At 53.3% G+C, this 23956-nt stretch overlaps 1 protein-coding gene across 3 annotated transcripts in view; it reads left to right on the top strand.

Annotated features, from left to right (window-relative positions):
* Positions 1-23956, top strand: part of KCNAB2 (potassium voltage-gated channel subfamily A regulatory beta subunit 2) — a 95296-nt gene that overhangs the window by 37894 nt on the left and 33446 nt on the right. For 2 of the 3 annotated variants that reach the window (XM_061160529.1, XM_061160528.1), the window contains exon 3: positions 773-814. The exons of the other annotated variant lie outside the window; for it this stretch is intronic. In XM_061160529.1, the coding sequence (XP_061016512.1) occupies positions 773-814 (42 nt within the window). The remainder of the gene's footprint in view (positions 1-772; positions 815-23956) is intronic. 3 annotated transcript variants of the gene reach the window in all.

Below are 23956 nucleotides of genomic sequence, written 5' to 3'. Positions count from 1 at the left end.
CTGAACGAGGCTCAAAGCCTTATAGCCAGTGTGGAGCCTGTGGACAGTGGGGGTGGCCAGGTGCTCACTGGGCCCATGAGAACTTCTCCTGGAAAGGCCACTTCCAGATCCAGCCCTGGGTCTTTCCGTTTGGAAAATAGCCCAGGCTGAACCACAGGGAGGCTGTGGGGAAGGTGTGGGGTGGAGCCGCTGGCTCCATGGTCAGAGCACGGACCCTGATGGCGTTGCTGGCACAGAAGACTGGGGTGTGAGTGGAACCCTGGGGGCTCATCAGCCCTTCAGCTGCTGGATCTTCAGGTCACTGTCAGGGCCTGAGCCAGAGTAAATGTCTGCAAAATTTTGGGGAACAGGGGCATCCCTCCTTCATCGAGATCCTAAAAAGAACCCCATGGTCACGTGCAGACTTGCCAGCAGGTGGATGTGGGCATTTCCTGGTTTGAGTGTTTTCAATCGTTGTTATAAAGCATGATTCGTGAAAATCCAAAGACTCCCCCAGAGGTTAACCTCTAGGCTTCACTTCGCCGCCTGAATGAGAACCAGGCCAGACACAGAGACGCCCCCGTGTCCAAATAAACGGGCCTCTGCCTCCCTGTGCCACTGGGTGGCGCTGCCGCCGAGCGCTCGGTACCCAAGCGGAGGGGGGCGGGGCCGGGGTTGCGGGGCGTCGGTGATGCTTCCCGGGCTGGCACCTCCCTGTGCATGGCTGATGACAACTGTGGCTTCTCTCTCTTCTCTCCCTGTCTCCTTCTGTCTCCTCCATTGCTGTCCGCAGTACTCGGTATGGGAGCCCCAAAAGACAGCTCCAGTTTTACAGGTAATGAGCTTCTCCGTTTTCCCTAAAACCAGCGGCAAGCACGGGAGCGGGTGGGAGGACCCCGCCATCCGGGCCGGGGGCGCTGGTGATTTCTCCGCGCTTGAAAATCCTCCCGGTGAGACTCAGGCTCTGGTCCTCTCTCGGTGTTTCGGCGGCATCATGATGAAACCGTGCAGTCGGGCTTGTCGTGTGGGTTTATCTGGAACTTGCTTTGATTTGAGCTGGGCTCCCGCCAGATCTGTCTTAAAACCTCGCTCCTCCGGCAGCAGATCGAGTCCTTTCCTGTGACCCCAGCTTTGTGCTCTTGGGTGGTCAAAGTGAAAGACATGCCCCCAGCCCCTCATTCTCCCCCTTGTCCTTGAATCTGAGCTGATTTGCAGTCTACAGAGCTCCCTGGGGTGTGTGGCTCCGTCGGGACCTGGGTCAGGGTGGGGTTGGATGTGCTGGCTTCTTTCTGATTATTTCTCTGAGGAAAGTCAGCACACCCATGTCCCCAGGGGGAGAGGCTGTCACCAGACGTTCAGGCTTGCAGTCCAGCCTGAGGCACGTCCCATCAGCAGAATCCTCTGGGACAGATCCCTTTCTCCCTCTGTGCAGCTTCTTCCTAACCTCTAGGGTAAGGCATGCACCACGAACACACATGCTCTTGAAAATCTCTAACTCCAGGAATTTACTTCGACATTTTCCTCCATGGGGAACACTTCAGGCTTATGGAACTCACGGGGTAGCGCCGCCAGCTTTGGGACTAGGCACGCAGTGGGCAGGGCTCTGTGTTGCATCGTGGCCTCCAGGCCTGAGAGGTCTCTGTCCAGAGCCAGCTCCCTGGCGTGTGCACCCCAGAGGTGACAGAGCAGTGCCGTCTTATTGGTGATGTGCCAGGGGTCTTGCTTGGGCAGTGGATGCACCCCAGCAGTGACAGAGCCGAGGTGTCTTATTGCCAATGCGCCAGGGGTCTTGCTCGGGCAGTGGGTCTGAGGGTCGGCACTGGACTTCCGTGTGATTCTTCCTTCATGCAGTCTTGGGCCTGGGTCTGAACATGACTGTGGGTCTGGGTCCTCAGGCTCATTTTCCCACTTATGCTTCGGTGCCTCCCATGAGATCTCTCCCCTTAAAGAGAACTCTAAAGTGAGGTCGAAATCTGATTCTGCTGGAGGTTTGGCTAGATAAGGTCTTGCTCGAAATAGTTAGGGCTGAACTTATTAGGTTTGCAAATGCTCTTACTGGATACAAGTGTTTATCATCATATACATATGTATGTGTATGTGTACTGTGTGTATGTGTGTTTGTATTTGTATGTGTGTGTATTTGTATGTGTGTACATGTGTGTGGGGGGGGTATGTGGGTATGCGTGTGTGTATATGTGTATATTGTGTATGTGTGTGTGTGCACATATGTATGATGTAATATGCCAGAATGAACGTGTGCCATCTGCCCAGAAGGATTCAACCAGTGAAACCAGACATGCACTTAAACAGCATCCTTAGACGCTGTTCTGAGGCCTGCCTCACTCCCAGAAGGAAAGGAGTAAGGTGAGATGACAGCAGGTCAGGCCAGCAGCTGATAGAGCTCATAGGAATTTCCCAGTAAGTTGAGTGGAAATGAAAGGGTGCCCCACGCCCCTTGCTAACCCCAGAACCCCCCGGATCCACCCTTTTGTCCACCCTCTGGGGAGCCTTCTGGGTGAGCATCTGATCCCTGTGAGGCCTTCTTGCCCCGAGGAAGGGCTGTGTGGGGGAATTGAATCCCCGAATCTGAAGACACACCCCACCCCACTCCCTGCTCAGCCTCTCAGCTCCACTTTCAACACCACAGGCTCTGGCCTTCCTGCCCTTTGAGGCTCCAGTGTGGTTACTTCACACAGACACTCAGGCGTCTTTTGCAGGGCCTCTGGTGATGACCTTAATGGGGTGTGATCATCCAGCATACTGGGTGCCACTCCCAGTGGGGTATCCTCATCACCCAGCTCTGACATGGCTGGGGGATGGTTATTTAAGTCAGAAGGGTGGCACCCCTCCTCCAACAGGGCAAAGTGTCCAAGGCCCTGCCCTCCAGCACCTCACAGACAGGTAAGAGGGAAGACCGTGTACCTGTCAGCTCGTACACAGGAGGTTGCATAACAAACTACCCCAAGACTCAGGGGCTTATGTGTCTGTGGGTTGACTGAAGTCAGTTCATCTAGGCTCAGCCGGATTGGTCTCTGAGCTTCAGGATGAAGGCAGGTTTCACCCTCTCTCCATCCTTCCTAACCAGGGACCATCCCAGGTCTCTTCTCGTGGCAGAAGTGCCAGAGGAAAAATGTCTGTGAAGGCCAATGGTTAGAACAGGCGCAGCCACTGCTGCTCATTCTTTGGGTCAAAGCAAGCTCATGACCAAGCCCAATGTCAAGGGGAAAGTATACTCCCCCACCCCAGGGGAGAATCACAGTCACGTGATACAGAGAAGGGGAAAGGATGGGCCACAGTCACGTGATACAAGGAAGGGGGAAAGGCTGTGCCACAGTCACGTGATACAGGGAAGGGGGAAAGGATGGGCCACAGTCATGTGATACAGGGAAGGGGGAAAGGATGAGCCACAGTCACATGATACAGGGAAGGGGGAAAGGATGGGCCACAGTCACGTGATACAGGGAAGGGGAAAAGGATGGGCCACAGTCACGTGATACAGGGAAGGGGAAAATGATGGGCCACAGTGGTGCAATCCTGCTGTTCCTGTTGTTCAGTTGCTAAGTCGTGTCCAACTCTTTGTGACCCCATGGACTGCAGCACACCAGGCTTCTCTGTCCTCCTCTATCTCCCAGAGTTTGCTCAAACTCATGTCCATTGACTCAGTGATACTATCTAACCACCTCATCCTCTGTGCTGTGCTGTGCTTAGCCAATCAGTCATGTCTGACTCTTTGGGACCCCATGGGCTGTAGCCTGCCAGGCTCCTCTGTCCATGAGGATTCTCCAGGCAAGAATACTGGAGTGAGTTGCCATGCCCTCCTCCAGAGGATCTTCCCAACTCAGGATCTTCCCAACTCAGGGATCGAACCCAGGTCTCCCGCATTACAGGTGTATTATTTACCATCTGAGCCACCAGGGGAGCCCAAGAATACTGGAGTGGGTAGCCTATCCATTCTCCAGGGGATCTTCCCAATCCAGGAATCGAACCGGGGTCTCCTGCACTGCAGGCGAATTATTTACCAGCTGAGCTACCAGGGAAGCCTTCTCATCCTCTGCTGCCCCTTTTATGACATTGTTGTGCTGCAAGAAGATCAAACCAGTCAATCCTAAAGTAAATCAGCCCTGAATATTCATTAGAAGGACTGATGCTGACTACAATCTATCCCAAACCTAAGTCACTCTAATAGCATCTAGGAGGCAAACGGGTCTTGGGAGAGTCCAGAGAGCTGTTGGAGGTTCGAGGATGAAGTGAGTGGTCAGCTGGCTGAGAGTCAGGGAAGGTGTCATAGAGCCTGTGAGCTGGACCTTATTCAGGCTGGACAGAATTCAACACACACACCAGTAAGAGCATTCCAGTAGAGGGGACAGTCTGAACACAGCTCAGAGAGGTACCCAGAGAACAGGAAGTGGCAGTCACATCATCTGGGCCTTCAGGGACAGGACAGGAAAGAGAGTGACCAGAGGCCAGGCTAGAGAGGCAGATGAGGATCTGAGGATGGAGGGCCAAGAATGCCAATCAGAGGAGCCTGACTGCCTTTGGTGGGCATTGGGGAGACATCGATGGTGTTAGAGCAGGGCAGGGGGCAGGGCTCTGCTGCAAGAAGGAAGCATAGGAGCAGGGGATGAGAAAGGGGGAATGGGGAGGCTGGATGTGGGAGCCAGGAGAGGTGAAGAAGGGCTGAACCACTGGGACCATGGGAGGACGGAGTGGAGGTTATGAGGAGCCAGGTCCACAGGGCTTGGTGTCCGAGGGCAGGCGTGGAGGACAATGTGATGAGAGGGAAATGGTGCCCAGGAGAAGGAGATGGGCCTCATTCCAAGCAGGTCAGGCTAATGACCACCACCCAGCAGTGAGGCCACAGTGGCCACTTCCAGCCTGGGCATGACATGTGACACAGAGGCCACGGAACTGACTGTGGGCTTCAGCCTTTAAGAACCATCCCAGGGGCTTCCCTGGTAGTCAGTGGTTAGGACTCTGTGCTTCCACTACAGGGAGTATGGGTTCAGTCCCTGGCCAGGAAACTAAGATCCCGTAAGCTGCATGGTGCAGCCAAAACAAACAAAAATCTAAAGAAAAGAGAGAGAAGGAACCATCCCAGGTCCATCGCAAAGGCCTTTCCAGATCATCCCCCACTACCAGTTACCTCTACTTCCTCATCCTCGCCCAGCCTCACATTCTTTCCGCTCCAGATCTGGGGGTGTGATCCCCCCACTCCTTGCAGCCACCCCGATTAGCAGGTGTGTCACGAGGTGATCAGCTCGGCCTCTGTCCAGAACCCCATGCCCCTGGCACGATTTCTCAGCTGGAAGATAGTGTCATACTGAGTCTTTGGGGGGCAGGGATCCCAGGATGACATGAAGGGCCCCTGTGGCCATGAGCCCAGAACAGGGACTCAGCATAGGTCACCCCCAGGCTCAGCCGCAAAGCGTCTTCTGAACCCCAGCTCAGGACAGTGAGGAAGGGTCTCCATGTGGTGTCTTCACAGCGAACTGCAGAAACCTTCTGTCCATATGTAGGTCCTGGCAGCATAGGACATACAATCTGGGGCGCGTCCCGGCAGAGGGAGGCAGGGCGTCCATCTGTGTGTGCTGAGGGCCTGTCTCGCCAGACCCCCACCCATTCACTGTGGGTGGTGGTCTTATGCTGTGGGCCCTTGGGCTCCCCCATTTGCAGATAGTTAAGAACGTGGTGGGAAGAAAGCCAACCAGCCTGGATCCCTTCCTCAAAGACCAGAAAGCCCAGCCTGCGCCTCCTCCCAGGGTCCAGTCTCTCCAGGCAGGGGAGCATGCGCCCAAGGGAATGGCAGGACCCCAGCCGGTTCCCCCTCCCAGCCAGAGCGCAGGAGGCTGCCTTGCCAGACTGCACTATGGAACCGCACTTCCCGGGCTTTTAGGGGAAGAGGCGCGCTCGTGAATAATTCAGCCTCTCTCACTGAGATGCAGACGCCCTAATAGGACTAATGGACTCACTGCCTCCAAACCCGACCCTTGTGGGACCTCTCATTCACCGACTGCTTCTGACGTCCTGCAGTGACACTCCCTAATGAAAGAGCTGCCGCATCAGCTCTGTAGACGCCTGGTGAACCCTAGTAAATCAGACTGTGTCCCTTTTAACCAGCAGACGCCAGCGAGGCAGGTGAGTGGTCCCTTCAGCTCAGGAGGCAAGTGGCAGCCGCCTCCTTGGTGGGGGGGAGATGCTGCTGCGGGACAGGCACCCCGGGAATGGACAGCATTTGGGGATGCATTTGGCTGATCTGAAATGAGACCCTCTATATATTTTCAAAGTGGGAAACCTCAAAAAGAAAGCTAGTCCTAGGTAACCACAGGAGGAAGGAGGGTGGGCGTTCTGCTGCTTAAGCCTGCTTGCCTCCCAGCCCTGCCTCTCTGCCCTTCCGGGGGACCTGGACTCCAGCTGGTACCCCGTTGGGTTCCCCATTAAGACCCAGCATTTTCGAATTTCCTCCTGATGGCAACAGGAGGCTGGGTGCTGTCTGAAAGGTCTGTTTGGAAACACAGGCCTGAGAGAGCTGGGGGCTGTTTCTTTGGGCCTTGGATTACTGATGGTTCTCGAGCAAAAATGATTTTGTTTTTCCCCTGATGCAATGCCCTGCATTTTCGAGTTGTGCCCCGGAATGATGCCGCATCAGCTCTGTAGACGCCTGGTGAACCCTAGCAAATGATGCCCCCTGCCTCCATGCGCGCCCGCTTTGGGAACTCTGGCCGGTTTCTCTGGTGTCCAGACACATGTTGCCATTTCAAAGAGACCTTCCAGGTTCCTTCTGGATCCCACATCTCTGGCTTTGGTGGCTCCCAGTAAACAGATCTCGGTTCAGGAATCCCAGGTGGAAGGCTGTTCAGCAAGGTTGCGATTCCCACGGCTTAATGAGGTTAATGTCTTCTTTCCATTTTTCTGTGTCATGGGGTCCCTTCACATGAATTCCCCAGGTCCCCATCCACAGGAACAGATTTGCAAAAGGCAGGCCCCAGTGCAGAGGGGACCCTGTAGGGTCTTTAGTTAGCAATGGTTGTTAAGGAAAGCTAATTCTTCTTGAGGTGAGTGGGCAGGGTGGCAAAGAGGAGGAGAGAGAGGGGGTCACTGAGAAATCAGGTGGCCAAGGGAGGTGTTCCAACAAGGGGAGTCTTCCCGGGACCCCTCATCCGAGCACCCAGCCCTGCTTGCCTGTGCAGGAGCCAGCTTATTTCCCTGTCCTCTCCCGCTGGGCAGCACTGTCACCGCCAGAGTCCCTCTGTGTCTTGCCTCCCTCAAGGACCTTAGGACGAGGAAGGTGTCCCAGCTCCATCCTCACTGTGCTCTGCCCCTGGGGCACAGACCCCTTGTGAGCACTGCAGCCTTGCCCTCCACCCCAGGCCAGGGGCCACCGTGCCCACCCACAGCCCACGTCTCCTCCCACAAGTCCCCTGACCCGAGCCTGCCCTGTGCCAGGGGGACCCTTTCACCCAGCGGCAGACTCTGGGCTCCCTCTGTGTGGCTGGTGGCCCTGCCCCACCCGCGGGCCCCTCCCAAGGCCACTATAACACAAGATAGGAGAGGTGACAGGCAGGGGAGACCCCAGTCCCCACAAAGATAATTGTTGTTCAGTCTCTAAGTCATATCTGACTCTTTGCAATCCCATGGACTACAGCATGCGAGGTTTCCCTGTCCTTCACTATCTCCCAGACATGATTGCCAGGTGGCAGTAGTGGTAAGGAACCCCACTGCCAATACAGGAGACCTAAGAGACGTGGGTTCAATCCCTGGGTCAGGAAGATTCCCCGGAGGAGGGCATGGCAACTCACTCCAGTACTCTTGCCTGGAGAAGCTCATGGACAGAGGCGCCTGGTGGGCCAGAGTCCATGGGGTCGCAAAGAGTCAGATATGACTCTTTAGCAATTTAGCATGCACAAGATTTAGCCTGCACGAGAACCCTACAGAGAGGCTCCCTCCAATTCCTGGCAGCACCCACCAAGTTTGTCTCATTAGGAATGTGTGACTCTGCAAGACGAGGGGCAATGGATAGAGTTTACATTTCGTCCTGAACGGCCCCTAGAACCACTCAGGCCCGTGGTGAGGCTCCTGCCTGCTGGCTCGTCTCCCCTCCACCCTGTCTTGTGTATTTTTGTGCCCACGCCACTTAGCATGACTGGTACCACGTTCCACGTCTCATGGTTGGCAGCCACCTCCCACAAACAGCACTCTCCCACCGCAAGGCCAGCCCCTGTCCAGTTATCCAGGATGGTTCCATTTCGCCCACAGCAGCCCACACAATAGGTCTCTGCCTGTCCCATTTCACAGATGTGGAAACTGAGGCTGAGAGTGGTCCAGGTACCTGCCTGGGTCACACCAAGCAGGTGACACACAGGGCTGACCCTGCCCATAACTGGGCCACTCAGCCACATGGTTACTGCAGCTCTGAGGCTGTGGCTAGATTTCTGGAGCCAGACCAGGATGGCTTTTTGCGGGTAATGTCTTGAAAGCTAATGGCTGTTGATCTCAGCCTGGCTGGGCTGGGCTGGGAACGTGTGTGTCTGAGTTTAACCCTGTTTTTCGGGAGGTGCCCTGCAGCTGCTCCCCACCCAGCTGGTCTCTCTGAACACAGACCCCCAGGGAAGCCAGGAGTGGTCTGCTTTTGCCCCACGCAGGCCACGAGTCACAGGCTACACAGCTGCCTCTGAAGCAGCTGCTTGACGGGTTGTGGGCAGCATGCATGTGGAGGGGAGGAGGGAGTTGGTGCTGCCCACCCCAAGGGCTTCCGAGGTGCCATTTCCTGGGCCACCACCCCCCCCACACCTCGAGCCTGGGGCCCCTCTGTTGCCGGCAATGTGATTCTCCGGAAAAGTGGGGATTTTTGTGTTGGGGTGTGCCTGCCGGCAGAAGCACCCATCAGAGAGACCTTAGTCTAAACCCTGTGGGAATCCAGGGGTTCCAGGCCTTGCAGCCCCCTCCCCGTGGGTCTGAACCATGGTGATGCAAGTCCTGGCCAGGAGAAGGCAGCCTGTAGAGGGCTTGGCCTGATCAGGGGCCAGCTCAGCCCCTCCCCGTCAGCTGGGCCAGCCCAGTTCCTGCTCTAGGTGCTGAGCGCGCTTGCGCACAGTAGTGAAAGTGGACAGAAGAGTCCCTTTCTTCTTGGACCTGACTTTCAGGAGGATCAGCTCAGCAAACAAGGTGATAGAGATACCTGTGGTCTGTCAGGTGATGACGCCTGCTATGGAGAAGGGACATTGAAGTGTCAGGTGGGGGTGGGGAGCTCACACGAGGAAGGACCAGCCCAGGCAGCTCCAACACCATCTCCACCCTCAGGGACTCTGCAGCTGTCTCAGGCCCCAGGATAGCCCCCAGCTCTTCCCAGGATAATGGAGCTTGTTCTCCCTTGGGGCACAGGTGGGGACAGAGCTGGTCCCTCCACCTCCCGGGCTGGCCCAGCTGACCCAGCTGAAAAGGTGAATCTCACCTGACTCAGTGATGGTGACAATACTGGGGCCCCTGTGCAGGCATCTGGGCTGGGGTGGAGGTCCATGGTCGGTGTTGGGGGGGAGAAGGGAGTCCCTGGACTGTAGCATAGCCCCTGCCTCCTGTGACCATGTCCGTGTTGCCCAGTCAAAGCCCCTGTAGGATGTTAACGTGCAACCATGGTGCAGCCCTTCACTGATCCGTTCACATGTGTGTGTGCATTGACACAGGGCAGCATTCCGTGCACACATGTGTTCCCCTCGCCTAGTCTTTCTTGACTCTGCCTCCTGGGGCTCATTGCCTATCAGTTCACGCATAGACACCTCACTCCTGAAGGCTGCACAGATTTCCATTCTATGGATGGACCATCATGTACATAGCCAGTTTCCATATTGATGGACACTTAACGTTTTTAGTTTCTGAGTATAATCATCCCTTCAGGTGACGATTTAGCAGTGGGTTTTAACGTTTAAGCTTTGCAATTTCCCAACCTTTTCCCTCCCCCTGCCCCCGCCTCACTCCCTCCTTAAATGCATCCGCTCAGTTTTCTGTTGCAAAAACTGAACTGTGACATAATTCTTTTGCGCTCGGAGCCAAAGAACTGCGCTGGCGCAGTGGCGCTTTCTACAAGAAGAGAATGCCGGTGTGGATAGCACTGCTTTCACCAGTCTGTGAACAAGTAGGGCCTTCCCCGGGGGTGCGACACCCCCGACAAAATCACACGAGAGTTTGCTTCAGCGACAGGTGTGCTTACGCTGCTTCCGGGTTGGCCCTGTAGCTGATTTTACCCAGCGAACAGCTCATGGGGCGCCGTAAAGTCCTCCGCTCTGGGGGCCGGGCTCTCTGCATGCTCCTGCCCTGTTCTCATCTGGAGCGCTCTTTTGACAGCGCCCACCTAGAACACAGCTTCACCCATGCTTGTCTCGTGGGTGCAGGGGACGAAGGGGGTGGCTCAGCCAGAGTTCCCCGCCAGCACAGCTTTGAGGACCAAGAACCTCATGTCAAGAGGTGGTTACATCCCGGGGCCGGGGCCCTGTCCCCAGGGCCCAGGACCCCTGGGTGGCCGCTCTAGCTGGAGGATGTGTCTCTGCTGCCTCCCCTACCCCCAGGGCCAGCGTGCAGCCCGAGGAACTGAGGTTGGCATAGCTCTCTAACCCATCACCACTGGGCGTTTCCCATCCGGACAGTGGCAGCTCCCGGGCCGGGTGGGACCATGTTGTCCATGACGTACAGCGAGAGCCTGAGGAGCGTGAGCAGCAGGTGTCACTCGGACTGGGCCCTGCACCCCGTCCGCCAGACCGACACGCTGGAGCTGCAGCGGCTGCGGGAGGTGCGGGCGGCCGCCCAGGCCAGGAACATGGAGAGCTTCCTGCGCATGCACGGCCTCTCCCTGGAGGGCTGCACCGCCCGGCGCACTGGCATGAAGTACCGGTAAGGGGCGGGGCAGGGCGCTGGGCGGGGGCAGGAGGTCCCCTGGACGAGGCAAGGGCTGCGGCGAAAGGGGTGCAGCCCAGGAAACGGGGTAACCACTTTGTTGTCAACTGAGGTAAATTCTTGGGGTTTAAGAATACTGACCATAGGACGTCCCTTGGCGGTTCAGTGGTTAGGTCTCCGAGCTTCCACTACGGGGGTCATGGGTTTGATCCTTGGTCAGGGAACTGAAACCCCACATGCTTCGTGGCAGGCCAAAAGCAAAAGCAGAATGCTCACTGTGGAAGAATCTGTAACGGAGGAAAAAGGAGTGTCTGCACAGTCCTCTCCTCCAGAGATAAGCACTGCGGTGTTTGGTGTCTCTTCCATGGGGAGACGGTGGTTTTTTGAAAAAACTTTGCAGCAGAGTATACTTACTATGTCATCCGTCTTCTTGCTATCTCACTGGGATGTGTTAATTATTACGGGTTGACTAATACGAATTGCTCCCCAAATGGCTCAGTGGTAAAGAATCCGCCAGCCCATGCAAGAGTTGCAGGAGATGCGGGTTTGATCCCCAGGTCAGTAAGATCCCCTGGAGGAGGGAATGACACCACACTCCAGTATTCTTACCTGGAGAATCCCATGGACAGAGGAGCCTGGCGAGCTGCAGTCCGTGGGGCCGCAAAGAGTCGGACACGACTTAGCAACTGAGCACAAGCACGAAGCACTAATTAGGGGAAAGTCCTCGATTCCTCATCTCTACCCACAAATCCATGGCAGCATCAGACCATGCGAGGTCCCAGGGACCAAGATGTGCTTGGGTTGGGCTGTCCTTTCCATGGGAAGTGTTTTTCAATAGGTGGCCTCTGAACTGGTTGCTGTGACTACGCTTAAAGCTGTGATTAGCAAAGGCTGTGGTTTGGGTGTCCCTGGTTCTCGGATGATGGGCTTATAGGGCTCATTCTATTGGAAACTCAGAAGGACACTCTGTTTAGCTCGCTTGTCATTGGAATCAGCATCTGTGACAGTGTACTGACCCACCCCCTTTCTCCTCGGAAAGTGGCCAGAGAGCCCCAGAGCTGGCAGCTGAGTCTGTAAATGACCAATATTCAGCTTTATTCCTGTGCCTTCCAGGGACAAGCACTGGCCAGAGCCAGTCACCCAGAAAAAGCCTCCTCCCCCCTTCTGCTCAGTCTGTGTTCAGTTGCCAGATCTAGCAAATAAAAATACAGAGCACCCAGTTAAATCTAAATTTCAAACAAATAACAAGTTTATGCCCTAATCGGGACATACTTATACCAGAAGTTATTTGTTGTTTATCTCAAGTCTAGATTTACGTGGGTATCCTGTATTTGATTTGATTTCCACCTACCACAGACCCCAGGCGTTATCTGGCTATTCTCTGGAGACTGGAACAGAGACCAGCCCTGTTGCTAAAACGTTTTCTCCTGTGGACAAGTGTTTGGGTCTTCAGGGGTCATTGCATGAGCACGTGGTTGTCATTTAAAGATATAAAGCACTTCTGCCCTGAGTCCAGTAGGTGGCAGAATTCTTAAGGCTTTGCATTCTAAAAATCCAGACGTAAAAGAAAGACAAAGGGTCAGCGAGACTGGCCCTAAGGACCTCCTGATTCTGCTGGAGATTTCTCAAGAGGGAGATGAGGGTCTGAATTTTCTTCTTTTTTTTTGGTGGGGGGGGGGGCGCGGGGAGCTATCCATTGATGTTGTTGTTGCTGCTCAGTCACTAAGTCATGTCCGACTCTGCAACCCTATGGACTGTATCACACCAGGCTCCTCTGTCCACGGGATTCTCCAGGCAAGAATACTGGAATGGGTTACCATTCCCTTCTCCAGGGGATCTTCCCAACCCAGGGATCAAACCTTCATTTCCTGCATTGGCAGGGGGATTCTTTACCACTGGGCCTCCTGGGAAGCCCAAGTCATTGATTGTTGCTGTTTGGCTATTTGTTGTTCAGTTGCTAAGTTGTGTCTAACTCTTTGCGACCCCATGGACTGCAGCACGCCAGGCCTCCTTATCCCTCACTATCTCCCAGAGTCTGCCCAAGTTCGTGCCCATTGAATCAGTGATGCCTTCCAACCATCTCATCTTCTGTCACCCTCTTCTCCTTCTACCCTCAATCTTTCTTTCCCAGCATCAGGGTCTTTTCCAATGAGTCAGATCTTCACATCAGGTGGCCAAATTATTGTAATATCAGCATCCTTTAATTAATTCAGAAATATTTGAGGACCTACTTGACTCCAGGCAACAGGCTTGCAGACATTGCATAACCAGGACAGACAGGGTCCCTCCCCACCCTCTTGGATGTTCCATCCTGGTTGGGGGGTGACAGAGAAAAAGCAGATAAATGGCCTAAGAGAGTCAGGGAGGCCAGGGACAGCTGAGACTCCAGCCATCTGAAAGGAGGACCACTGGAAGTGGTGGGGAAGAACCTTCCAGTTCAAGGGGACAGGGGAACATTTGAGAAAAGAAGGCCTGGGCCAGAGTGAGGAAGACAAGAGCAGTAGAGGGGAGGCCAAGGGAAGAGGCCAGGGGATTGTCCTCCTCCTGGGAGACCCCAGCTCCATCAAGTATAGATATCATTTGTGATGGAGGGTGCCCTGGGGTGAATTATGTCCCTCCAAATTTCATCCACCCAGAAGCCTAGGTTGTGAGGCTACTTGGAAATAGGGTCTGTACAGATGTAATTAGATGAGCTTACACTGGAGTCGGGTGGGCCCTAAATCCAATGCCTGGTGTCCTAATAAGAGGCCCAATGAAGATGCACAGGGAAGAGGCTTTGTAATGGTGGAGGCAGAAATTAGAGTGATGTGGCCACAGGCCAAGGACTGTGGTCACCAGAGGCTGGCCAAGGCCAGGACAGACCCTCCCCTGGAGCCTACAGAGAGAGCCCTGCCGTGCCCACACCCAGATTTCAGCCTTCTGGCCCCCGTTGATGTGAGAGAACCAAGTTCCGTTGCTGAAAGCCCCCCAGTTCGATGAACTCTCTTGCAACAGCCCTAGGACCCGAACACAGCTTGAGGTTGTGGATCCTGGGAAAATGTCCTATTTTCCTGACACTCTAAGAAAAAGGTCTGTGTCACATCTGAAGCTTGATGGACTAACAACTGTGAGGCTGAAACACCCTGAGAACCTTGCTTCACAAGCAGCAGGGTTGACAAGAAAACCGCTTGAGCCTTTAGCATCTGATGGGCCAGAGGTAGTCACACTGTGGGGCCCTTTATTCATCTGGTGGATTTCATCTGCTGTACCCGGGAATTTCAGTTAACTGGGAAGAGAGCCTCTGGAACCATGGCCACCTGTTATGAAAGATCCCAGATAAATGCCCTTCCAAGGTTAATGTTCCCGGCAGCAGCTGGGCTGGGACTCTGTTAAACCTGGTCTTAAATATTAATGTAAAAAAGATAATGCCTCCAGATAAGTGCTGCCTGGTGGAGCAAGGTGAACACCATGCCGCCGGCCCAACACATTATCAGTTGAACTGAGCCTGCAGCTGGGAAAAGATTTCATGTTAACTTCACCCTTTTTTTAAAGACGGTCCTCAACTCCTGCTGTTTTTAAAAAAAAAAAAGGCACTGAATTTTAAAATCTCCACAGTCCCTGTGTCAGCTCCCCCTTCCCACATCCAGCTGGCTGCAGTGATGGAGGGTCCGGATGTGTGGCATGAGACAGGGCAGCAGCTGTGGTCGCGGGCCCACATGGTGCCAGGTGGACACTGGACCCTGGTTCAAGGACACTCCTCTTCTGCCACACACGGCCCTGAGAAGGAACCCAAACTCCCCACTGGATCCCGCACACGCTGCCTCTGATTTTGGCCTGTACTCCTCTTCCTCCCGCTCAGGGTGCACCTGCCTTTCATTCATATCTCAAAGGAGCTCACTGCATCCCGCAATCCTTGCACATCCTCAGTGTCCCCCAGAGGGTGCATCCTCCAGATTTTCACAGGGCCGGCTCCCTCCCATCAGCACAACTTTGGCCTCAGAGAGACTTTCCCCACCACCTGGTCTAAACAGATGCCCAGTGAGTCACCCTCAAGCCCACTATCCTCTTACCTTGTTTTTGCGCGTTTGCATCCCGCTGACAGCATGACCTTTGTTCTCAGCATCTAGAGCGGTCCAAACCTCTATAAGTACTGGCTGGCTGGTGTTTCCCAGTCTTAGTCTTAACCCACTTTTCAGAACATTCTCCTTCTGGAAATGTCTCTTTCCTGCTGCTTCCTCGGCAGCAGGACTGGAAGCTGCGTCTGAGACTCTCTGATGCGGCCTGGAGGGCAGGGAGCCCTAGGCAACGAGCCTTGGCCATGAACTTCTGGCAGGGTGCAGGGTCCTACCTGCCTGCAGTTTTTGACTCTAGAGTGTGGCCTCTTACCACTAGCCTCTTACAGGAATCACAGACAGTATCTGATTTGTGGTCAAGCTCATCAAACAGACTTGCTCGTTTATTCACAGGAGGTCACTTCAAGCTGGGCCAGTCAGAGAAAACTTCCTTGAAAAATCTGGGAAGCCAGGTGTGTCTTGAAGGATGGGTAGGAAGAAGGAGGAGGGGCAGGAGGAAAGACAGGTAAGGATTGGTGAGTGGACCAGTCTCGGGTGACAGGCAGGGCAGGTCTACCTTGAGCTGGTCCTATATCAGTGTTAGGGGTTGCCCTAACACAGCACACACCACACAGAAGCCCAGAACAGCAGCTATTTATTCTCTCACGATCGGGAGCCCAGAAGTCCAAAAGCCAGGGGTCAGCAGGGCCACACTCCCTCTGAAGGCTCTCAGGAAAGATCCAACCTTGGCTTTTTTTATAATTTTAATTGGAGAATGGTTGCTTCACCATGTTGTGTTAGTTTCAGCTTTACAGCCAAGTGCATCAGTTATACACACGCACATATCCACTCTTTTAGATTCTTTTCCCATATAGGTCATTACAGAGTACTGGGTAGGTTCCCTATGCTGTGTAATAGGTCCTTATTAATTACCTATTTTGTATATAGTAGTGTGTATATGTCAATCCCAATCGCCCAATTGAGAGTGGAAAACAGTGACAGGTTTTATTTTCTTGGGCTCCAAAATCACTGCAAATGGTGACTGCAGCCATGAAATTAAAAGACATTTGCTCCTTGGAAGAAAAGCTGTGACAAACCTAGACAGCATATTAAAAAGTAGAGACGTTACTTTGCCAACAAAGGTCCATGTTGTCAAAGTTTTTCCAGTAGTCACTTATGGATATAAGAGTTGAACCATAAAGAAAGCTGAGTGCTGAAGAATTGATGTAATTCTTTTCAATTGTGATGCTGGAGAAGACTCTTGAAAGTCCCTTGGACTGCAAGGAGATCAAACCAGTCAATCCTAAAGGAAATCAACCCTGAATATTCATTGGAAGGACTGATGCTGAACCCGAAACTCCAATACTTTGACCACCTGATGGGAAGAGCCAACTCATTGGAAAAGGCCCTGATCCTGGGAAAGATTAAGGTCAGGAGGAGAAGGGGGCGACAAAGGATGAGGTGGTTGGATGGTATCACTGACTTGATGGACATGAGTTTGAGCAAGCTCTGGGAGATAGTGAAAGACAGGGAAACCTGGTGTGCTGCAGTCCATGGGGTCACAGAAAGTAGGACATGACTTAGTGACTGAACAACAATAGCCCTTCCCCTTTGGCAACCATAGGCTTGCTTTCTATAATATATCTGTGCTTCCTTGACTTTGTCTATAGACATATCACTCCAATCTCTGTCTCTGTCTTCACATGACTATTTTCCCTCTGTGTGTCTCTGTCAGTCTCCAAATTCTCCTCTCCTCATGAGTACAGCAATCATTGGATTTAGGGCTCACCCCAATCACCTCCTCTTTATGTCATGACATCTACAAGATTCTTTTTCTGAAGATGGTCATATTCATGGGTGCTAGGAGTTAGGACATGGACTTGTCCCTTTGGGGGACATGTTTCAACCCACACCGGGTCACCAGGGCTCACTCAACTCCCAAGCCTGCAGGAATGTCATTGAGTGTCCTGGGGGGAACCCAGCTCTGGACAAGTCATGTAGTCTCCCCAGGTCTCAGTGTCCCCATCTGGAAAGCAGAGACTATAGTCACTTCCTCGTAGAATTGTCCTGAGGACTAAAGAAAGTAGTGATGGAAACCAAAGCTCCAGGCTTGGCTCCTGGTGAGAGAGAAACTGTCTTGGAATATCATGGGTACCAACAGAAGCACCTGGAGAAGCAGCTCATGTTCTGTGTGGCCATCAAGCAGATGGGAAGCGAGGGAGGGAGGGAGAGAGGTGGTGAGACGAGCCAGTCATTCTGGAAGAGCTGCCGTGCCACTATCCAGGGGTCTCCCCAGCCCCCTGGGGCAGGTTGGGGGGGATCCCAGGCACCATGCCAGAAGCTCCTGTTGTAAGGAATTCTCTTTGGTGGCATTCTGTGGACATAGCAGGGCTTTTACTCGGGGTGGCTGCCCCTCAGATTCATCACGGCAGGAACCAGCCACTTTGTTTTAACAACGGCAGGTACTGGAGAGGCAGAAAAAGAACCCCAGATCTGCTGTGGCTCAAAACCATCCACACTCGATGTTTCTACACCACGCCCTTGTCTGGGATTCACTTCTCCACCAAAACACGTTTGAAAGGAGAGACCCTTTGGAGTGACATTTAATTGTGGCAAGTTCAGGTTGAGATCTTATGCTTTCGGTTTTCCACTCTTGTCTTTTCTTGTGATTTTCTAAGTACATTAAGAGTTTGTGACCCCTGTCTGAGGCACGTGGAAAGTTCCAGCTGTGCAAACCCACCCACCCAACTCCTCCGCTCAGCAGTTCTCTGCTGGACCCGCCACATTTGCCCTGGATTCCCCGGGCGGGTTCTGAGGTCAGACGTCCATTCCCACCGTCCCCACAATGCATTACAGAGGCTTGAGCAGAGACTGGGGACTCTACACCGGGCCAGGTGCAAGAGTCCTGGGAGAGTGGCTCCTGTGTGGCCCCCAGGCCTCTGGTATCACTGGGGAGGCTGAGGTCTGACACCCGTAGGAAGGAAGGTTTATTGGTGCTTGAGAAGCGGGGGAGACTGCTTCACACGGCATGTGCTATCTCAGCTGATGCCAGGGGATGACAGGAAGTTAAAAGGCAGAGAAACAGGAAGGGCACTGCCATAGGGAACAGCAAGAGTGCAGGCCCAGAGTCTTTTGAAAGCGTTGACATTTTTTTTCAGTAACAGTTATATTGAGATATAATTCACATACCATATACCCATTTGTTGTTCTGTCACTCATTCATGTCCAACTCTTACAATTTAATGGTTTTAGTATATTCATATAACTGTGCAAAAATCACCAATTTTGGAACATTTTTGTCACCCCCATAAGGAAATCCCATACCCACATTAGCTATCATTCCCTGATTCTCCACTCCCCCCACCCCCTAGAGTCACTAATCTGCTTTCTGTCTCTATGGATTTGCCTATTCTGAATGCTTTTTTTTTTTTTAATTTTATTTATTTTGGCTGCACTGGGTCTTCATTGCTTTGTGCAGACTCTCTCTAGTTGTGGTGAGCGGGAGCTACCCTCTAGTTGTGGAGCGCGGTTTTCTCACTGCAGCGGCTTCTCTTGTGGCCAAGTGGAGCACGGGACTGATTCAGCAGTTGCAATGTGCAGGCTCAGTAGTTGTGGCACACGGGCCTAGCTGCTCCGAGGCAGGTGGGATCTTCCTGGACCAGGGATCAAACTCGTATGCCCTGCATTGGCAAGCGGATTCCCAAACACGGCACCACCAGGGAAGTCCCCTGAACATTTCATATGAATGGAATCATACAGTACATGGCCTTAAAGAACCCGCCTGCCAATGCAGGAGACCTAAGAGACACAGGTTTGATCCCTGGGTTGGGAAGATCCCCTGGAAGAGGAAACTGCAACCCACTCCAGTGTTCCTGCCTGGAGAATGCCATGGACAGGGGAGCCTGGTGGGCTACTGTTCATAGGTTCTCAAAGAGTCAGACTCAACTGAAGTGACTTAGCATGCCCATGACTCGTTTCTTTCTCTTAGCATGATGTTTTCCAGGATCATCCATGTTGGGACCTGTGTCAGTACGTCGTGCTTTGTATGGCTGAATAACATTCTACTGTGTGGATATAGGAAGCTAAGATCCCACATGCCTCGGGGCCAAAAAACCAAAACATAAAATGGAAGCAATATTGTAACAAATTCAATAAAGACTTTAAAAATGATCCACATCAGAAAAAGAAATGCATTTTCTCAGGCCCAGCCCTAGAGCTGCTGATTCCGTAGGTGTGGTTGGGGCCCAGGAATCTGCATTTGTAACAAGCTCCTCTAGCATCCTGCTCAGGTATTGAGCATCCCTGCTGTGGACTGTAAGCTCCACAAGCCTGGGGAGGAGCCAGAGACAGGGTCTTTGCCACCTGCAGCCTCTTCAGCAGGTATGTGGGCTTCCTGAGAGCCAGGGTCTATTGTCTTCAAGTGCAGGGCCCAGTTGGTAGAGGGCCCAGCTCGTAGAGGGGCCAGCACTGCAGCCTGCCCTGCCTCCTTCCCATCGCCCGTCACCCAAGGGGCTCAGGGACCCACGCCAGGCAGGTGGAAGAGGAAGGCAGCGCTTGCCTGTGGATCCTGAGGGGCCCCTACTGGCCTCCACAGGTGGCGTCTGTGACCTGCCAGGGCCCCCTTGGCAAAGGTACCAGCTCTGCCCTCCTTTGTCCCCAGGACCAGGTCCCCCCCTGGGGAGTGGTTCCTGCTGCCGAGTCAGGCCATGGGGAGGGCAGACAGGGTACACTTACCGATTGGGGGTGGGGAGAGTCTCTCCCAAGGGCCTCTCCTAACTCCATGGCCAGAAAGCCCTTCTTCTCTGCTGAGGGATAGTGGGAGTGCTTCCTGAGGACCGGACCCCAGTGTGAGCACTTTTGTGATCTGAATGCCCTGGTGACCTGCACTGGACCCAAGAGCACTGAGGCTTGGGGAGGGAGTCACTTGCCCCTGGCTGCCCAGCTCGGGAGCAGCGGGGCTGGGACTGGACGGAGCAAGGTTTTATTATTAACTTCTCAAAAAGGCAGGGCCAGATCTGAGAGCAAGTGCAGCCACCGTCCTCTGTGAACATCTCAGGGTGGCTTCTTCTCTGAGTCCTGTCAGAGCACAGGCTAGATAGCCAGCAGGCGTGCAAGGTTCCTGCAGAGCCGGCTCCTGAGGGACAGAGTGGTCCTCGGGCCAGCCACCTCATTCTGTCAGTGGAAGTCCAGAACTCAGAGATGGCGGGACACTCGCCTGGGATCATACAGCAAATTAGCAGCAGAGCCTGACCACCTGCCTCCCATCCACCCTCTCCTTCTCAGTCACAGGGCAGGAAGGGACCTAAAAGTCAGCCATGGCGAGGGCCACCCTGCAGGGTGAGAGTGGCATGCTTGGGGTCAGAGAGCAAAGCCAGCCCTTCCTGCCAATGGGGGCATCTCTCAGGGTTTCAGGGAAGCCCTTAACCTTGTTCCAGAAGAGCTTGTTCCCATCTTCATCCTGATCCCCTTAGTGTGGGAAAGGAGGCTGGGCTAAAGCAGAGGATTTTCATTCATTCATTCATTCATTCATCCATCCTTCCATCCATTCATTCATTCCTTAGTTTATTCATACATTCACTCTAAAAGTGTTTATTGAGCCTCAGCTGCAAGCTAAGTACTGTGCAGAGTGCTGGAGCGTCTCAGGTCTCTGAGACCACAGGCTTCTTTCCTCACTTCACCTGGGTCATTACCATTCAGAAAGAGTGGCCCTCTGTCCTCCAGATCTCTGGTGATTTGACTTCTTGTGCCAAAACCTGGTTGCAGCCTTGTTTTCTTGGATGAGAATCGCCACGGGACAGAGTTGGCCAGGCCGACTGCCTGCACGCTCAGCCATCCACTCGGCTGCAGTGCCTGCCTCGTCCAGTCCCAGCTGAGCAGCTGTCAGCCTGGAGCACCCGTGCCGGCCTCCCGGGGATCGGCCAGGGCAGCCGGGCAGCTTGTGCATCCGCTTCATTAATAATGAATCGCCAGACGCCTCCCACACCTCCCGCGCCTCTCGCCAGTCACCTCGTTGACTTGGTGGGAGTCTCAACAGCCACGGTGAGCAGACCCAGGCTCCCTCTGAGAGACCCGGGGAAGCCTGGAGAAGCAGCTGCTTCCCGAACCCCCTGGCTGCCACACTGATGGGAGACACCCTCCCTCCCCCTCCTGCTGTCAGAGGACGGCAGTGTCGCTCATTGGTCGCGAGTTACTGGCAGCCCAGCCCTGCCGGACACAGCTGGGCTGGGGGTTCAGGCGGGCAGAGCCAGACCAGGGTGGGGCAGAGGACGGACCCGCAGAGAAGGGAGAGAAAATGGCATTGCCCCCCACCCCTGGGTTTCTGAGTTCTATCTGATCAGATCTTCTCTAGCACATTTCTGGAAATTTGACTCCCTTCTGTCTGAGACCACATGGGCTTTTTCTACATCATTGCCTTTGGAAATCTTCACTTCTGGCAGCTCCTTCAGCTTCTGAGATAAAGTCTTGTCCCAGGCGGAGAGGGGCTTCCTGGGGCAGATGACCTTGGAGCCCAGAAAGAGAGGGGACGTGGTCAGGAGCTGATCGCCGGCGACATGCAGGTGTCCTTCGTATGCTCGGAGCATGGCCTCAAGGGCCGGGGCCCTGAGGAGCGGCTGGGCCGGCCAGCGGCCAGCAGCCCCAGCCTGGGCACCCGAGGCCGCTTCCGTGCGGTGGCCATGGTGGCCCGGAGCCTGGGACAGCTGTCGGTGCAGAGCCTCCCGAGCGCAGGCGACGCCAGCGTGAAGCAGCCCGGGATGAAGTATAGGTATGCAGTGCGCGGGGCTGTGCGGGGCAGGGTTGCCCTCCCCACAGTGTCTGGGGGAGCTTGGCAGATGTGGGGGGAGGAATAAAATCGAGGTCAGGGTCAGGCCCCAGTTTCTTCCCCATCATTGGTGGGGAGGGATGATGATGCCTTTTCTCTCCTTCTGCCTGTTTGTTTCCCTTCCTGGGGGCAGGGGCTGGGGGTTGTCACTAGAGCTGAGCACGCCCCACCCCATGTCAGATACTGTGTGATACTTCCTTTTCCTGGCAGCCCCAGGGCAATGACCACAGGTGCCCTGCCCTCTCCCTGGGCACACAGGCCTCAGGAATGCCCCCTGAGTGGTCTGATACCTTTGCAGCTAAGCCACCTTGACAAACCTCAGTTTAAGAGTCAGGGATATAGGGTGAACCATGTGATAGAGTTAATCTTCCCCCACTCCTTGACCTGAGCCGAACCCCAGACCCAGATTCCTCTACAGCAGGATTCAGCCTCTGCAGGGCACAGGCAGCAGCTGGAGTTCTCTGCTAAGGGCTCAGACCTGGCTTCTGTGTGTCCCTCTGCTTGGGCCTAGCCCCCCACGTGCTCTGGGGGGACTCTGTACGTAGAGAGCATGCAAAGGTCCAGTGTCAGCGGGGCCTTCCTGACATTCCTTGCTTCCCCCCTTGCCCTACCCAGGGTCTTGCTCAGATGCCCAATGGGATGCCCCCAGGTGCAAAAGGAGGGCTGGATCTGAACCCTGGACCCCTGGGTCACCCAGCTAGAGGTCTGGCCTTCCTATAATTTTCTTAATAATTTTTGTTGAAGGAGAGTTGCTTTACAATGCTGTATTAGTTTCTTCTGTTTACAGCAAAGTGAATCAAGTTTATATATACATATATCACCTCCTTTTTGGATTTCCTTCCCATTCAGGTCACTGCAGCATGTTAAATAGAGTTCTCTGTGCTATACATTCGGTTCTCGTTAGTTATCTATTTTATACATAGTATCAATAGTGTATATGTGTCAATCCCAATCTCCCAGTTCCTCTTCCCCTTCTTTCTCCCTTGGTACCCATATGTTTGTTCCCCACATCTGTGTCTCTATTTCTGCTTTGCAAATAACAAAGGAATATTATTCAGCCATAAAAACAAATGAAATTGGGTTATTTGTAGAGACATGGATGGACCTAGAGAGTGTCACACAGAGTGAAGTGAGTCAGGAAGACAAAAGCAAACATCATGTATTAGTGCATGTGGAATCTGGCCTTTCTTACTCACGAGTTTCTCTGTACTTAGAGCCTTGAGTGCTTTGAGAATGATGTTCCAGGGAAAGGGTAGTTCTTACCACAAACCATCTTCATGAACCAGAAAAGCTAAGTTAGGTCCCTGGTTTCCAACTCTGCTCTCTGAGACTCAAATCACATGGGCCACCAACCTCAGAAAAGGCTGCAGAAGAATCTGGTTGTATTGGAGGAGGATGGGTTTCTAGCTGGTATTACTGCTGCTGCTAAGTCGCTTCAGTCTTGGTTGGTACCAACTTGAAAAGTATTGAAAGAATGGATCCTAAGAAATGAGCTGTGTGGCTTAAACCTCTAGCTTAAACCTTAAACCAGTGCCCAGAAAATGGACCTCATGTGAAGGACCCGTGTCATAAGTCCCAGGCCTCCTCAAGATGAATTCTGGGATAACAAGGCCTTCTGCATCTCCACCTGTAACCCTCCTGCCCTGGATCTTTGGGGACATTTGACATGCTTTTATGGGTCTTTGGGGTACAGAGCTTTTGTTCCCATCCATCCTCTCAATTCAGTAAGGACAATTCAGAGCAGAATTCTCTTCTAGAAACTCTGGTGGTTTATCTTTTGTTAAGTGGGAACCAAAAACAAAGAGTAAACAGAATCTATTTTTTAGTTTAGATACATGTTACCTGCCGAGACTTTTAAGTCAATCCTAAGATCATCAAAAGAGTGAGACCATTTCTAAAAGTATGAAGGATAATGTACACAGGAAATGTGGCTATTGACAGGATTTCCCTGCCAAGATCTTAAGATCTGTTGAAGATTGGACATCAAAGAGCCTGAATGCTTAAGATTACTGTGTGCACCTATGTGTGTACATCCGTGTGTGTGTGTGTGTGTGTGTGTGCATCTATGTGTGCACCTATGTGTGCATCTGTTTATGTCCACTTGTGTGTACATCTGTGTATGTGCACCAGTGTGTATGGATCTGTGTGTGCATTGGTGTATGTGCATCTATGTGTGCATCTGTATGTGTGCACTTGTGTGTGCATGTGTGTGTGTGCACCAGTGTGTGTGCACCTGTGTGTATTG

The sequence above is a fragment of the Dama dama genome, chromosome 14 (genome assembly GCF_033118175.1).
Source record: "Dama dama isolate Ldn47 chromosome 14, ASM3311817v1, whole genome shotgun sequence".
NCBI classification, from domain to species: Eukaryota; Metazoa; Chordata; class Mammalia; order Artiodactyla; family Cervidae; genus Dama; species Dama dama.
This window is presented reverse-complemented; position numbering and strand designations above follow the sequence as displayed.